Source organism: Lethenteron reissneri, chromosome 20 (genome assembly GCF_015708825.2).
Source record: "Lethenteron reissneri isolate LAM-NWPU_2019-01 chromosome 20, ASM1570882v1, whole genome shotgun sequence".
Taxonomy (NCBI): domain Eukaryota; kingdom Metazoa; phylum Chordata; class Hyperoartia; order Petromyzontiformes; family Petromyzontidae; genus Lethenteron; species Lethenteron reissneri.
The window spans coordinates 3053767-3070403 of record NC_083798.1 but is presented as its reverse complement, the minus strand read 5'-3'; the positions used below and the strand labels follow the sequence as shown (position 1 = coordinate 3070403).

The 16637-nt window shown below is 45.4% G+C and overlaps 1 protein-coding gene across 1 annotated transcript in view; it reads left to right on the top strand.

Moving 5' to 3' along the window:
* Positions 1-16637, top strand: part of PDIA5 (protein disulfide isomerase family A member 5) — a 42149-nt gene continuing 25512 nt past the window's right edge. Inside the window, exons 1-6 of the mRNA XM_061554612.1 lie at positions 1-188; positions 3788-3914; positions 11760-11847; positions 11970-12044; positions 12177-12222; positions 14570-14662. Coding sequence (XP_061410596.1) covers positions 150-188; positions 3788-3914; positions 11760-11847; positions 11970-12044; positions 12177-12222; positions 14570-14662 — 468 coding nt within the window. The 5' untranslated portion in view covers positions 1-149. The remainder of the gene's footprint in view (positions 189-3787; positions 3915-11759; positions 11848-11969; positions 12045-12176; positions 12223-14569; positions 14663-16637) is intronic.

Here is a 16637-nt window from a genome sequence, read left to right as displayed (position 1 = left end):
GTTTCGCCCACTGCTCAATCAGCTCGCGGGACGTGGCACCGCGTGGCTCCATCTCCGCCAGCCGCTCTCTTCACAACTCAACGCGCTCCTTTGCAATTGTTGCTCTCGATTCAGCTGAACAACAAAACATTCGCCTCTTGTACAACAAAATGTTGCCAAAGATCGCGCCTCTCCGCATGGCCGTGTCGGTAAGAAATCACACACCCCCATAGTCTTTAACACCGTCGCCCCCGCGATTACATTTACCAGCGTGGATAGGCGTGCGCGCTCGCTATTGGTCGCAGCGGGGCATCGCTTTACTCTCTAGACCAATCGCGTCGCAGAGCGCGTCCGGCACGTGGGCGCGCGAGCCAATGGCGTGCGCGCACACGTGCGGTCGATGCTTAAGCGCTCTAGCAAATGTGCGCCCGTTTTACAATGACCCTTGCAACGTTGCGTGATGTGGACGTGGAGCGGCGAAATGTTCGTCCCGTCGGCTTCATTGTGTGCTGCTGCGTTTGCTTCTGTTCCTTAACGATTTGTAAAGCGCTGCCCAGGCGACGATATTACACGTGTACAGGATGCGGTCGTAACTTTGTGGTTGACTTTTGCACTTTTGTTCTCCGCCGTCGTCTTGTTAAGGGAGCAGTGACAACAGCAGTTGTCAGTATTAGTATCAGCATCGTGTTAATGCAATAACAGTTTAAACGCAGGTCGTCGTCGGCTTAACGCTAAACTATCACCGTTACCATCATCCTCTGGGGGTGTGTGGTGGGGCGGTGGGACGAGCAACACTTTTGTACGGTGGATGTATTGGGCCCTGCCATAGGAACGTGGAATTTTTGTCTCTTTTTTTTTGTACCGCTTGGCGGAAACGCGACGCCGATTCTCGTCATGTCGATGGACCGGGTCGCGTCGTGTGAACGTGGAGTTGACACCGTTGCCTGGGAAGTCGGGGACTGTGTTGTGGGTAGGAGCGAGCAAATTCCATCAACACATTGCTGTGACTTGTACTGTACTTCTAAGCTCCCATGCCTTGCACTCCACTTTCACCAACCAAGTATGGTCAGAAGGACCCCACACAAACCACACTGCGTGGGGAGGCCCTCGAGCAGTAGTGAACTTACCAAAAAACACTCAACAAACGACCTCGATAGGAAGTGCCAAGTGATTGAATTTTTTGTCGATTTGCAAAACCGTATAAATGTTTAATTTCCACTGGATGGGGAGTCGGCATTGAACGTCAAGGACAAACTTGGGTGCTGTCATAGAATTGAGGACTTGCCAACACTTGGACGTCAGCAGAGATTGTGTCAAGAACACGGTGGTACGAGTAAATTCAGTTTGATCACTTCCTAGGGTTGTGTTTATAGGGAACTGATCCATTTCATAGGACTATAACAAACAAAACAGTAACTTCGTGCAAAGCCAGTGGTAATTGTGCCAGAATGTACCATCCTATATGACTAAGACGTTTCTCCAAATAGTAATTGATGCGTTATTGAGACTCATCTCCGTCATGGTAATGTGTAATTTCCACCGTTGATTACCAAATCTTAAAGGAGATGAGCACAGCCCAATGCTTACTGGAGTTACGGGAGTCAAATCTGATCAATCACCTGACTTTTCAGCTGTAGCTGTGCAGAAATGCACACATTTCGGCTTGGCAATATACACTGGTGTTATAAAGTATTTGTAAAGTTAAACATTATCACTTGCCACTTAATCATACTCACTTGGGCTGTAGGGCAGACGGAACCTGTCCCTGTGAATCAGTCAAGGGAAGTAAATTGTCTCCCCTCACCTTTTAGGCCACTCAAGTGGCTGACGTGAGGCAGTGGGCCACGCAGACTGATCATGTGGTCACAATCTAAATTGTTTAACTCCAATGGGTATTTCGCTCGCTAGTATTGTGAGTGCTAAAAGTGTCATCGGGTAAGGTTAGGGAAGTGTGAAAGAGAGACCAAGAAACACCCTAACATTTTCAAGAGGGAAACACGGATTTTGAGAATTGGCAACGTACATATTTTTTTTGCATGATTCGGGTTAAAGCTACCGTGAAGAGTATCCGGTACGCATAGTAGGATATGCCACGTCTCACTCTCACATGGACCGCAAACACTTTCAGTAGTTCAGTTTTCCAATGGCGGATCTTATTCAATGGACCATAAAGGGTTTTGATTGATTTTCTGGGTGGTTTTTTCCAATGCAAATCTGTTGAAGAAGCTCTTTTGCAAGGGAAAACGAAAGCGTACAAATGGAAAACAAATGAAAATATTAAACATTGGCAACAACAAAAATCGACATTTTATTTGCTTTAAAAAAAAACTGATGACATTTGCTGTGCACACAATACTCTATAACCTTGTATGTAAAATATGATGGAGTTTACATGATGAACAATAGCTGTAAACAACACAATGAAATAAACTGTAAAAGCTAATTTGATGAAGATAATGCTAGTTATGTGGACATTAACTATATCATTGTATGCACAGCCCTTTTGTCAATTCAGTCCAATGCCGGTTGTGGAAATATATGCAATAGCTGACGTTTCAGGCAATGGCCCTTCTTAGTATATGAATGCCAAGGGTTCTAAGAGGGTGCAGCATGCCTCACACTCCCTCCCCTTGCAACAGTGCTGGCGTTAACTAGTGGTGGGTGGAGTCTTAACACGTTATATTCACAACACCGCTCGCTCTAATGAGCGCTGTGGGATTTCACTAACAGCCGTCCTCGGTTTAACAGGAGTGGCAGGCACTGGGTAAAACGTTGTGGTTGGCGCATTGCGCTATGAACCCATCGACTCGGGGGTCGATTCCCAGCCACTGCTGCAGAGTACATTCAGTAGAGTATATACTTACACTGGTAGGAACCACCTGGTTCCACCAGCCCACAGGGGATTATTGTGTCCGTCCGTCGTGCATCCAAAAATGGGAGGGGTGGAGCTGGGTGGAGAGGGGCTGGGTGGGGAGGGGCTGGGTGGGGGGTGGGAGGGGTGGGGCTGGGTGGGGTGGGGAGGTGCTGGTCACCCCGTGGTGCCCTTATAAAACTCAACGTTTAACCTACTCACACCGGCTTGTGCCCGCCCTCACACCACGCCGCCGTAGACCCTGGCCATTGACCGAGCAACCCAACGTTCCTACCAGCTCCCTCCGCAGGAATGTGTTTGAGTGGGGGCACTCAGATGTCGGTGGCCATGGGGAAGACCTAACACCACATAGTGGAGGTCAAGTGGTAACTATGCAACAGATGTGTGATCTCAGAATATTTATCAGAATCTTTAATTATCCTGGAGGAATCTGATGAGCTATAAAGCTCTTGTTCACAGATGTCTAGTAGGGGCGGCAGGGTCAGAAGGTAAAAACAACAAGCAATAAAAAAAAAACACGATCGGAGTGCAAAGTATAGGAAAGCTAAGCAAATCATCTTCTTGGTTCTTTCGGTAAAGTCACGTAGAAGGGAAGCAATAAAATAATAAAAATAAAACATAATAAAATAAAATAATTCGTGAGAATTATTTTATTAAAATAATTCGTGAGAATTTTATTTTATTATGTTTTATTTTTATTATTTTATTGCTTCCCTTCTACGTGACTTTACCGAAAGAACCAAGAAGATGGATCTCTGCAGTCACGAAAGCTTTAAATCGAAATCTAAGCAAATCACTCAAATACAGCAGAATGATGGAAGCTCGGGTGATTTTGGTAGCATAAACCTTTTATCGTGACGACCTCGTGATGTTCAATATCTGTGCGCGTGTGTGCGTGTGTGTGCGTGTGTGTGCGTGTGTGCGTCCCCCGTGAAGGCCCTGTGCGTGTGTGCCGTGCTCTCCGCCAAGTCGGCGCCGCGCGTTGAAAAGCCCGACGACCACAAGGAGCTGAGGAAGATTATCCGCACGCGCAACAACGTGCTGGTGCTCTACCACCAGGGAGGTGGGTGCCTGGCGGTGAATGCGCAGCGCCTAAAGCAGAGGTCGCAACCGGGTACCCAATACCCATACCTTACCCGATACCCGGCTACCCGTACCCGGCTGGGTACGTGGTACGGGTAGCCGTTTGCGACCCTGGTGCGGCCGGGTACGGGTACGGGTAGGCCGTGAGTCACTGGTGAGTAACCGTTTGTCACTCATTTCGGGTAGGGTACGGGTAGGGAACGGGTACCCGTACCCGGCCGGGTACGGGTACCCATTTGCGACCCTGGTGCAGCCGGGTACGGGTAAGGAATCAAAACCCGTTTGCGACCTCTGGCCTAAAGTGAAAACTTAATACCTCCCAAGCGAGGTTTGGTGAGAAGTTATGTGGCGAGATGTCAACTACCTCACCTGGTATGCAGGAGGTCCTGGGTTCGATCGCGACCCTGATGCCTGTATATTTTGTTTTCCCTCTTGGTCGCATGGACTTTTCTCCGGGTCCTCCTGGTTATTTTAATATTTGGCTGCTATAGATTTCCATACGATGAGCCACTTAATTGGGCTATCATTTGTGGCCAGGTCACTTCTGAAAAAGAGCTCTATAGCTCAGTGGGCCTTACTCGGTCAAATTAAAATAGTTTATCACGAATATAATGAGCCAAGAATGTCTGTGTGTAACACGCGTGACGTCACTCCACTGCTACCAGCCCCCCTCATTAATAATCAGGAACAGCTGGGGTCCTCCATATGGACCCCCCCTCCCCCCGTCATTAATAATCATGAATGGGTGACGTCACTCCACATGAGGAAGGTGGAGTGGAAACGAAAATGAATGTACGCAAATTAGCTTTCATTTTGACCTTTCTTTATGGAAAGTAAAGCTTATAAAGAAATCAACGCAGTAACTAATATTACGAGCCTAAAAAGGCTGTGTGTGTGTCCCGCGCGTGACGTCACTCCACATGAGCCCCACCCTCATTAATAATCATGAGCGGGTGACGTCACTCCACATGTCCCACCACTCCCCAATAACCATTAACAGGTGACGTCACTCCACATGGGGCAACCCCCCCCCCCTCATTAATAATCATGAGCTGAACAATTTTTCTATTTAAAATGTCAGATTTACTGCAATATACACCCGTCATTGGACGGGCAAACAAGCTAGTAGTTTAAATAGTGTGGCAAGCAGTGATGTTATGCTTTAGTAAAAAAAACAGTTCTGCTTGAATTCATTTTCTTGAGTATCAGATCGTAACGTGAACCTGAGGAATCCTGAAGGTGACTTGGTTTTTCCGCTTGAGCCCTGGATACTAACACTCAACCCTAAGAATCCGGAAAGTACCTCGCGCTGTTTAAAGGCAAATGCGTTCTTCCTCAAATCAATAATGGAGCGGTGCTCATCACTATTGGTCTGAAGCCAGTGGTGGAAATTCCACGTTTAGATGGCAGAAGCCAGCATCTCTAAAATAAATTCATGTTGAATTCCCACAAAGTGATGCTGTTTTGTTTTTATCAACCAGCCTCTTTGTCAATCCACTGCTGGATGAGGGCCTCCCCTTACCATGCAGACAGTGATTGACTACATTACACATAACCAGGCTGAGATGACTTGCACACGAGATTGCCAGAAGAACTGACAAATGTAAATTTCCAGAACAAAATATAAGAAAATTAAGATTTTATGTTAATAAAATCTGAGATTTACTAAATGACGGTACCCATCTTGAAATTTTGCAAGACTCAACCAATACATTGGAACTCATGACGAGAGCACAAATATCCACAAAATCATGAATCCAGAATTAACAATTTTTAGTGAGGATTAGATTTAAAATTTGAGGTTGTTGGATTGCACAGAGCTCGTCATGCGTGCAAACGATTCTGCCGGGCTGTGAGAAGGCCAGGATATGATAGTGCAAGACATGGGTTTGCACCCACGTAATGTTTTAAAAATACTCAAAAAGCATTTGCTCAAACATCCCATTGGAGGACCCTCTCAAAAAAATCATATTGATAATTTGCGGGACTTTCCTAGATAGATGACTATTATGTATTGCTTTGCAAGGGTCCTGCTCGAGATGTGAGGTTGATGACTAATTCATTCTTTGTTTTTACGTGTGTGTTTGTGAAAGTGGAGTGCCTGGAGAAAACACATGTAAACAAGAATGAACACTTGTAAATCACATATTTGTCAAAAGATTGCTTCCGCTTATTGGTGTCATGATCTAGAAAACCGTCCAATAAAGTTATTGGTGCATTGCTAAATGCATGGACATTTATTTTAACTGTATCATGATTTTAAAGAAAGCTGGCTGTTAGTATACACATTCACAAACAGGTAAATGAACACTCACAGCTGTCCAAGACAAACTAACAATTAACCCAGGTTAATGCTATTTATGCAAAGGTCTCTCCATTCTACCCCTTGGCCTTTTCAAATAACACTAATCTCCCTTCTGTCTCTTCACAAACGTGGATATGCATTCGCACACAAAGATACATTTGAATTTACACTGTGTGGTTTCACTAATTTCCATGTTTCTCATTAATTCTAAAAGGCCTGGTTTCAATCAATGTGGATTAGCAGAAGTCTATCAAATAATACACCCTGAGGGTGGAAGTGATGTCGGGTGCATTCCATCTCCGCAAGAAAACCGATAGTAGTATACAATCTATGCTTGGGAGTTTCTATCTTGTTGTTTAATGGCATTGAAGCAGTGGGTTTGATTGAGTAATGCGCAGATATTGTCAGAGTTTTGCTAGGATGACTGAAGTCTGTTTCAAACAATGGACCCAATCAAATGCCGATTGCGATTTGCAGAAAAAAGGCCGGCACTTAATTATTGCTCCACAGAGACCGCTTTCAACGGGGAGGGCATTGGCACGTTCGCTGTTCTATAGAGATGTGAAGTCAAGGCCAATTCAACGAGTCTTCTTGCTCAAATGAACAGTGGAGGGTCACCATCTCCCTTGGCGCACCCCCTGCACCAAGTGGTAGAAATTCCACTTTTGCACGTCTGTTGCCTTTCCAGAAAAACGTGATAACTCATTGTTAGAAACACTGCGGTAAAGAAAGATAGGCTGGGTGTTCTCCAACATGGATTTTAAATTAAAACCTCAAGCACTCGAACCGTGCTGTCACGCAGCCACCACAATCTTTATTACACAGAGAACTCTAGAAAAGCTAAAGTCCAATGAGCCAATAGGTGTGGTTACGTAAAGTTGTTGGTAAAAAAATAAACTCCAAAAGATTGACTACCTGGGATGGTTGTGTTGTGTTGTAATTAAATGTACAAAATAAAGCGGGTTGGCTTGCATAGCCTCGTAATTGGTGAACCTTCAATCAAGCCGAAATCATTACTTCAATTCCTGCTGCCTCCCAGTCACATATGCAGTTCTTGAAACAACTAAGTTCCCACTCGAACATTTACATTCAAGACCGTTACATACAAAACGTACACATTGTGTACACGTATAGTGAGATTAATTTGCAAATTTTGAAATTCAAATTTTGCCCGCTAACTAAATTCTGGAATACTGATGCTAATAATCAGCCTGGTGGCATTGTGGTTAGTGTGCCCAACTCTCAATCAAATGGGTTTCACTTACAAATCCCAGTCGTTCAGCTCTCCACGGTCGAAAAAAACAAGGACTACTTTTCACGGGAAGTCAGTGGTAACTTAACCGGAAAATAGCAATGTGTAAATACCACCACTGTCAAAATAGGTGAGCACCACCCAACACTGGCTTTAACTGAGATGCACCTTAATCAGACTGCTGCATACTGATCGTGGTCTACATAAGTACCGTTCCCTGGCTTACCTTCGCCTAACTGATCCTACTTAAGACCTTGTCTGACCAGCTCTCTCTCACCTGAAGACGATTGCTTGTGTTGCGATGGAAACGTCGTGACATTTTCATTATTTTTCTATCTACGTGCTTTTACCGAAAGACCCATAGACTATGATCCTACTTCTCAATAGTTATCTTTGCTTGGATTGACTGGAGCATCCCACCCCGTGCTATGTTTGCATGTTGAATTTTGCAATAAACAGTCAAGTCAGCTGCAGCAGTTTCTTCAAAGGGAAGTTTTCAGTTAAGGTTATTATATATACGGTCACCGGTAATTGCTCACCAATTGCCATGCAACCTCAGCCCACAGGTTCCCAGTAATTATATGGGGCTTGCACATTTCCCTGGTGGTGCCAACGAGCATTTTTAAAGTTAATTACCCGGAAATTACGCAGTCATTCTTGTAGCATCCCTGCAAGCGCAACCCCCTTACTCAACCCCCCCCACCCTCGGCCAGACCAACTGATTGATTGAAAGATTTCTGGCTCTCGTTTGGTTTATTTTAGGTTAACTTCACAGAGCTAATGTTGTGTATTGTTGTGTATTGTTGTATGCGTATTCAAGCGTAACGATTTCTGGTTGCGCGTGGTTGAGAAAGAAGTGTCTTTTAGGTTCATTTGGACATTACATTTGAACGCGTGTCTCTCGACAGATTTTTTTTTTACTTCGGCTCCGAAAAAAATTGGCCATTAATCTCCCAGCTCAATCAAGCGATTGCGGTGTGCCCATTGTCTGTGGTGACCTTTGAACCAGTGGTGAAAATTACACATTCCCGCGGTGTGAGCATTCTCTGTGGTGGTGGTGATGATTGGCTAAAACTAGATGTGTCATGGGCATATTCAGGAGTACTTGTTATCACAAATATACTTCGTAAGAAAACCATAGCTAATTGCATATGTAAATCCTTGGATTTTGCTCGTTTTAAAATTCATATTCTCCAATTATTTTCCAATAGCGCTTTGAGCATCGAGATGAATACATGTTGTCCATTCACGTCCGTCACAGCGGTGAGTGCCGTATCATGTCCAGGGAACGGCCCCTGAAGATGGCATCATCAGACTACCTTTGTAGCACCGGCTTGCTCTCCAAAGATGGTTTGTTCTGTGGGAATCAACTAGATTTTTTCTAACTAAGCAGAGCTGCTATATACCTAATTAATGCACATAGCTGCTCCCTTGTACATATTTGCTTTGCTGTGTGTCCTTGCCTCTCTCCCGCACTAGTTTCAAGGTTCGTTCATGAAAGATTTTTCACCTGTCATCACTCCCATACTTGGTGTTACCTCGGCAGTGATATTACGCTATTTAAGCCCGTTGACTATCGCTTTAAATAGTTTTTTTTTGGTTCTCATTTGCAAGGAATAAAACTCTTTTATTGTTTTTTTTATAAATAGACACAGCTTAGATAAACCCCTTTACGCATTAAACATATAATGTCGTGGAGTTGTGCCATCATCGATCAGTGACGGGACTGAGACCTCTGTGTTGTTATACTGTACTTGTTTTTCTATTTTTTACCTCTTAGCTTTTTACTTAATATTTTATCAACATAGTGGTCAGTTTCAAAACCACTGAGCCAGGTTGTCACGTTTCAAAGGTTTGATTGCCAATAGTTTCCATCAGATATAACCCAAGTATGTTATAAAGTAGACAATTGGGGGATATTGCCAATGTCAACTTAGCTCTCTATCACATGTGGCGATACATCCCACGGTAGGTGGGCTTTCTTACCCCCATCGTGCTTTGCTAGTTCTGCATCTTTGTGCTTTGCACTCTGTAGGATTTCAAGGTCTCATAAATAAAACCTGCTATTGCACTGAGCTCTTGGCTGATCATAACCAATGATTTAATCTCTGCATTCATTGAGTATAATGAGTACTATCAGTTGCATCCACTTCAGAAATTGCCGGAGCGATAAATTGCACAGTGATGAAAATATGTTCCTGTCCCCGTGACCTTGAACAACATTTGTTGGTGCTCATATTTGATATTGATGTTCTTGAGCCAGTGTTGGAAATTCCACATTCACATGTTTGAGCCTGGCATGTCTTTAATGCAGTCGTTCTTGACTGCTTACCGAGCAATGCAGTCTCTCCCAAGTGGTGCTCCTGTTACCAACCACAGGGGGTCACTCGCTCGAGTCCAACTTCCCTGGGATATGAACTCCTGACCTTCCAAGTAATAAGATCACCCCACCACCAGCCCCGATAATGGATGTCAGAAAATATAACAACGTAAAGTGGCGTTCGTCGTTCCGTTCTGCAGCTGCCGCTGAGAATTCAGGATAGAACTTTAGATGATCAAGTGATGTGGCAGAAGATCAATTGGCTTGACCTTTTGTTTGCGTGCACTGCTCACACAGAATCAGTGTATTGTCATGGCTGCCAGCCACTCAAACTAAATCTACTGACAGTGTGCATTTTTCTTCCCTGCTATGTGTTAGTTAGTTTGGAATTGTCCTCAAGTTAAAGCTACTCCTGACAGCTTTTGCCCTGCAATGTATGCCAATTTGATGTACTGCCTCTCACAAGCCATGTTGAAGGGTGTGTTTATGTGCATCATCATTTTCAGATGTAACATTCTGCATCGGCCTAGAAATTATCACTTCTGTCTGTGGGATACAACACCTACGGAGCTTTGCAACAGTCATTTCTCTTATTTGTACGAGTTAAAACGCCTCGGTGTTTCTCTGTTGTAATGCACATTGGACAGTCCTTATCTCCAATAGCAGCCCTAAGCAGTGGCAGAAATTACACGTTTGTAAGGCAGTGATCAGACTCTTGATTGTAGAACTGTTATTGTTGTCTTCCGCCCACAGCTGTACTTAGTTTATGAACCAAAGGACAAATGGGATGGAGTGACCTGGATTTGAACCTTCAACCACCTGTTGGAGAGTTGGGCACTCAAACCGCAATGCACCCAGAACAGTGTTTAGTATCAGAATTAATTTATTAAGTAGTGAACACCATTTGTAATGAATCGACTTCCAACCAGGATATGAAGTCAGTGCTGTGGGGTTTTGAGGTGTGTGTAGGGCTGCCCTGCCACATCACCACTCAGCTGCACTGCCCGTAAAAGTGCTCAGATATCGTGTATCCATCTTCCAGAGGTCGCAATCGGGTACCCGTACCCTACCCGATACCCGGCTACCCGTACCCATTTGCGACCCTGGTGCGGCTGGGTATGGGTACGGGTAAGGAATCAAAACCCGTTTGCGACCTCTGCCATCTTCCCTGTGGTTATCGTGTCTGCGTGCGCATTCTCCCATGGCTGTCTCCTCTTGTCACTTGTAAATAAAGCTGAAACAAATTGACATGGTTCATCGCAGTCAGAAGGCTGCAAAGTGATTCCCATTTGGGAGTCTTGTCGGTCCATTGTCATCCCAAAATAGTCGATGAATCTATATTATTTGGTGGAAAGTCAGCAGTGGTCATCCCGTAAAGAGCCTGGCTCTGTCATGGAAATTTGGAATTTTCACATCATGTTGAGGGCCACTATGCTTGCTTTAGCGTGGACAATCTTTTACTTGAGTAGACATTTGCTATAATCCACTGGAGGTGAAAATTGATTCACGGTTTTTGTTTTGTAATCTGGTAGCTACATCAGTGGATATTGCCATGGTCAGAATCAGGATTTTTATTCAGACTGGAAGAATCCGGTGTAATGGTTCACACACTTTTGATCCAGAGGTCGATTTGATTTCCTGGCTTTGCAGTTGGAACAATGGCGGGAGTTTCTTAAATTCCACCACCTCTGTCCACCCAGCCGTATAAATGGGTACAGCACGGTGAGTCGTTCGGCAGGTTGCACAGGTGGTGGGGTATTGTTTGGTTTCTTCGACATCTTCCCGGAGATCTGGCCAGTGTGGGAGAGTAGGCCAAAATACTCTCTACCACTCCCTCCAGTGGAGGCCCTTCTGCCAGCAGTGGCATGAGCTAGTAGTTGCAGGGCTGCACCTTTTTCTTTGCACATGCCGTTATTATAACCTCACCTTTTGCTTTTGTTTGTGGCAGAATCTGGCTTGGACAAGAAACTAAAGCTTCTGTCAGACGTAGGGCAGGCAGTGCGCGGTAGCGGCACTGTGGCGTGGGTGGACTGCGGGTAAGGATACCTTCACACTTTCGGTGCAATGCTCTCACTCACCCTTGCCTCTTGCAATCGATTGTCCAAAGAAGGGGGGGACGGCTGGTGCAGAGTGTCGGTACTGTGTGTTGCATCGACAGGAACTCGGAAGGCCGGAAGCTATGCAAGAAGATGAAAGTGGAATCTGGAGGGACCAGCAAACTGATGCATTACAAGTGAGCCTCTGAGCAGGGAATCTACAAACGCACTCACGTGCCGGCATCGTGAATAGTTTCTTTCCAATGCCCCCGACCATCTTGCATCCAGAGTACAAGAGTGCTATTTGTCTTTGCGTGTGTATTCCTCAGGGATGGAGAGTTCCACGTGGAATACGATCGCGCTGAAACATTTAAGGTACCAACTTGGTTTACCCATTCACTGCTCTGTCGCTCCAACCAGTTGGGCTTACCATGTGGATAGACTGGCCCCCGTCGTAGGCGAATGGCATTTCCATAACCACCAGTGGAGAAAAGAACAGTCTCTATGCTGCACTGCATGTTTTGGGCTGTGACTGTCATACATGGGTTGACTGTTGCAAATATTACCATGGGATGTTTGCACTTTCACTGAACACAATGTATGCTGGTAATTCCCTGCAGAAGCCAATGATGAAGTGGGAATCAAATGACTGGCTCCGACATGAGTGAACATACTCATCACTCAATAATTCCGTCAGCCAGTACTCTCGGTTGTTGTGTTTAATTTTATATAAATACAGTTATATTTACCATGTCTGTCTAAGTATAAAAACTAAAGGCTTAAGTCAATGCTAGTTGCGCCTTCCAGGAAATTATGTTTGTTTTGTAGATTATTACGGGGAGCTGTGGGATAGCAGTTCAAGATATTCAATCTTTGCACATTGAGATGTCTAATGCGTCATGCGCCACATGCTGAAACGATGTTTTGTTTCAGCACAACTTCGCAGAGTTTGACCTTGAGTACTAAAACACGACACTGGCAAAATAGATGTTTGAAAACATAACAAGCACGAAGATTACTGCTCAAGAAACTTTTATTGACAGCAGTTCTCTGCCTGGTTTCAGGTCTCCTGCCAGGCTGTGCCCTGTGGAATTTCATCTGCTGTCTGGCCCTCCCTTCAAACATACTTTCCTTCATCTTTGCCTTTGTGTGTGTGAACAGTCACAGTCTTGATTTGAAGCTTTCGTGACTGCAGGAATCAATACTCTTTGGTTCTTTCGGTAAAGTCACGTAGGTAGAAAAATACTAATGGATCACGACGTTTCGATCGCCACACAAGCAACCATCACAGCATTGTCATATGCATGCAGAATGCATTGTGTGCTATCGCACAAACATAGTAGTTTTTAGATTACTGATGTCTCTCAATCCCAGTCAGCTGACAAAGTCGTTGGGGCGTCTGACTCGCAATTACAAGGTTGTGAGTTGATATTCTGCTTTGGGGGTCAATTAAACGGACTGCTCCTTCCGTGCCAATACATTGGATACGAGTTTTTTTTGCGAGGTTATGGGTGACTTCTCCTACCGGGAAGACTTGGCTCCTGCCACGGAAATGTTGATCTTTACTGCGGGCGCAGGATGGCCAGAGGAGATGAGGCAGAGGTGTTTACCACCGAAAACGATAGTTCAAGCAGGAAGAAACTTTTTGACTTTCAGTTTTTGACGGGTATCACCAACCGTACTATGATTATGCCATCAATGTCAGGCACACGAATAAGCGCTTTGTCCTTATTCTTTATTTATTGCATTTTTAGCCCGTTTGTCTAAAAGATGGTCAGCCTTGGTAAAGAGATGTTTTATAGCCGGGTGTCCCGGTAGTTAATGCTTTTCCTGTGAAAGGTCATTTAGTCAGCACCGCTGAGATCCTGGATTAAAATCCCAGGTTTCGTGCTCTCACCTCCGTCACACAAATTACTACTTGTAAGGTGTTGTGCTTCATTTTGTCAAGCCCCAGCCCTGAGGATACTAACTGGTACAGACATGGGGAGTGAACCACCCACTCACAGGTTATTGCAGCCCAATTGTTTACGCAGCACTGTGCTGCTTAGCAAAATGTGACTGCATATGCCTAACTGCATCTGTGTGTGGTTGTGTATCAATGTGCAAATCCCCATGTGTTTTTTTCTTGTGCCTGGGAAAAGTCTTTCGTACGTTTGTGCCTGTGACTTTGTGTATATGGTCCTCTACTTGGAGAGCGGTCGTGTAACGGTTTGCGTGCTATGCTACGAAACCTGGCTCAGCCGTAAAGCAGCACCTTATGCGCTGTTTAAATATCAGTGCTGGGGAATGAAAGACAACCGGGCATGGTGCTGGTCACACCACCTGACATTGCATGCCATGCCAGCGGTTAAAGGTGTCCAATTAAATTTCAATTTAAAGCTTTGTGTGACTGCAGGGATTCATCTTCTTGGTTCTTTCGGTAAAGTCACGTAGAAGGGAAAGACAGCCCTGTTCTTCACCTGAGGACGCCTGCTTGCGTTGTGGCCGAAACGTCGTGATAATTATTTTATTATGTTTTATTTTTATTATTTTATTATTTCCCTTCTACGTGACTTTACCGAAAGAACCAAGAAGGTGTCCCATTATTTTACAAGTCTAACCCTGGATCTTCGTGTTTACCGCTGCTCGTGCGCCTTCGTCTTTTGCGCGATCGCCCGCTGCTCTCTCGCGCCGCCCGCTTGCACTCGTCCCTGACCTCGTCCCCGTCTCCCCTTCGCCGCAGTCGCTGGTGGCGTTCATGTTCGACCCCACGGGAGACCCGCTGTGGGAGGAGGAGCCCGATGCCAAGGATGTTGTGCACGTGCACAGTGATAAGGTATCGGACTTGGGGGGGGGGGGAGGGGGGGTGGGGCTCGCGCGGCTTGGCTCATGTGCCAGGCCACCCCGTCTCCGCCACGACCCCGCCACGACCCCGCCACGACCTTTCTACGACCCCTTACAAAGCATATACATCCAGAATAAATGCCTCATTCGAGGACCAAGCATCACACCGCCTGGCTCTGACATTCCTCGAAGGCACCGGTGGTGCAACCATCAGCCTCATCAGAACATGAGCAGTGCCACGCAGCCCAAACTATGGGCCCACGTAGTAAACGACTGTAGTCTGTGCTCCTTCAATGGGGGAATAGCAAAACTACACGAACTCTCTCATGAAGCCCTTTCATGGCGAGCAGACCTCGACATTTTGAACCATATTGTCATAAGTATAAATGTAATCGAACGGCACAATACAATTATTCTTTTGATATACAGAGCATATGAACACAGGATAACCTCGCTGAGCGTGGTTTTGATCGAACTCGTGCTTCGGCTACAAACCACCGTTTACCTCATGAGGTCTATTTTCCGGAACACGGAGGGCGATCTTTCGGCGACACGCGGTTTGACGCTGATAAAATTTACACTATGGGGACCTCATTTGCCAGTAAAAATATGATAATTGGTTCTTTACCCTTCTATCTGGCAACAAAACTGACACCTTTTTGCAAGGAGTCATGTTTGCATAGACCGCAATACCTGCAGTCATAAATACAAACAAAAGACATAACTCTGATAATGTGCACTGTCTTTGAAGTTGATTGGTCCACACCCGAGACAGCTTTCCTTCGAGCCTAGTCTCATATGGGTTGGACCAGATGACGCCAAAAGGCGCCTTTTGGCGTCATCTGGTCCAACCCATATGAGACTAGGCTCGAAGGAAAGCTGTCTCGGGTGTGGACCAATCAACTTCAAGGACAGTGCACATTATCAGAGTTATGTCTTTTGTTTGTATTTATGACTGCAGGTATTGCGGTCTATGCAAACATGACTCCTTGCAAAAAGGTGTCAGTTTTGTTGCCAGATAGAAGGGTAAAGAACCAATTATCAGCTGATAAAATTCTCATCTCCGCGTCGAAAATTAGTGCGCGGTCCACTTGTGCTCTTGTCAGATAGGCTTGTGAGAGGTGAGAGTGCCGCATCTGTTTGAAGGTACTATGGTGTTAATGAATCGACTGAGAATGATTTATTTACCACGTAAGTATTTTGCATGTGTTTTTTTTATTTTCGTGCGTGTGATAACGTAACACATACTCAACCTGCTCGCGCACAACGCAGTTGATCGCACACATTGTCGCATGCATCTAGCCGTACACTCGTTGAGGACGTCAGTCATACGGACGTCTAGATGGCAAATCGTTAACGTTCCAGTGACGGTGTTAGGGGCGGGCGTCGGGCTGGCAATCCAGTCTTAGGGGCGAGTGTTGAGCTCGGGTGCCACGGTACGGGAAGATTCATGAAGATGGGGGTTTTGTATTGAGGTGAAATTGAAAGAGTGTACAAGTAGAATTAGTTAAGAAAAGAGGGACAAGGTGATCATTTTGGACCAGGAACGCAACCCTATTTATCCCATTAGGTCCATTATTTGAACCTTATGGCGGTAATAATGTCCGTGATGCAGTCATTTTTAGTCTGTTGATGGTCGGCGATGCGGCAATCGACTCATCTCGACGAGCTGTACACGATGCACCGCCACGGTGCGTACCGCGAGCGTTCAGGGTTTCAGCGCAATCGTCCTCGCTGCGTTTCGACATCGCGGAGTAGCACCGACTTCGGATTGATTGGTAGCCCAGTCGCGGAGTTAAGTAAACCCCTGCAAAAAAATAGTGTCCCAGAAATAAAATATTTAATTACCTCGGCCATTTTGTATTATTTGGTACCCCGGGGTACCGCCATAAGGAGCTTTCGTCGAACGCGGTTTTGCCCAAAACTGGCGTTTTCCAGGAATGTAGTCTTCGCGTTCAGCTACGTCA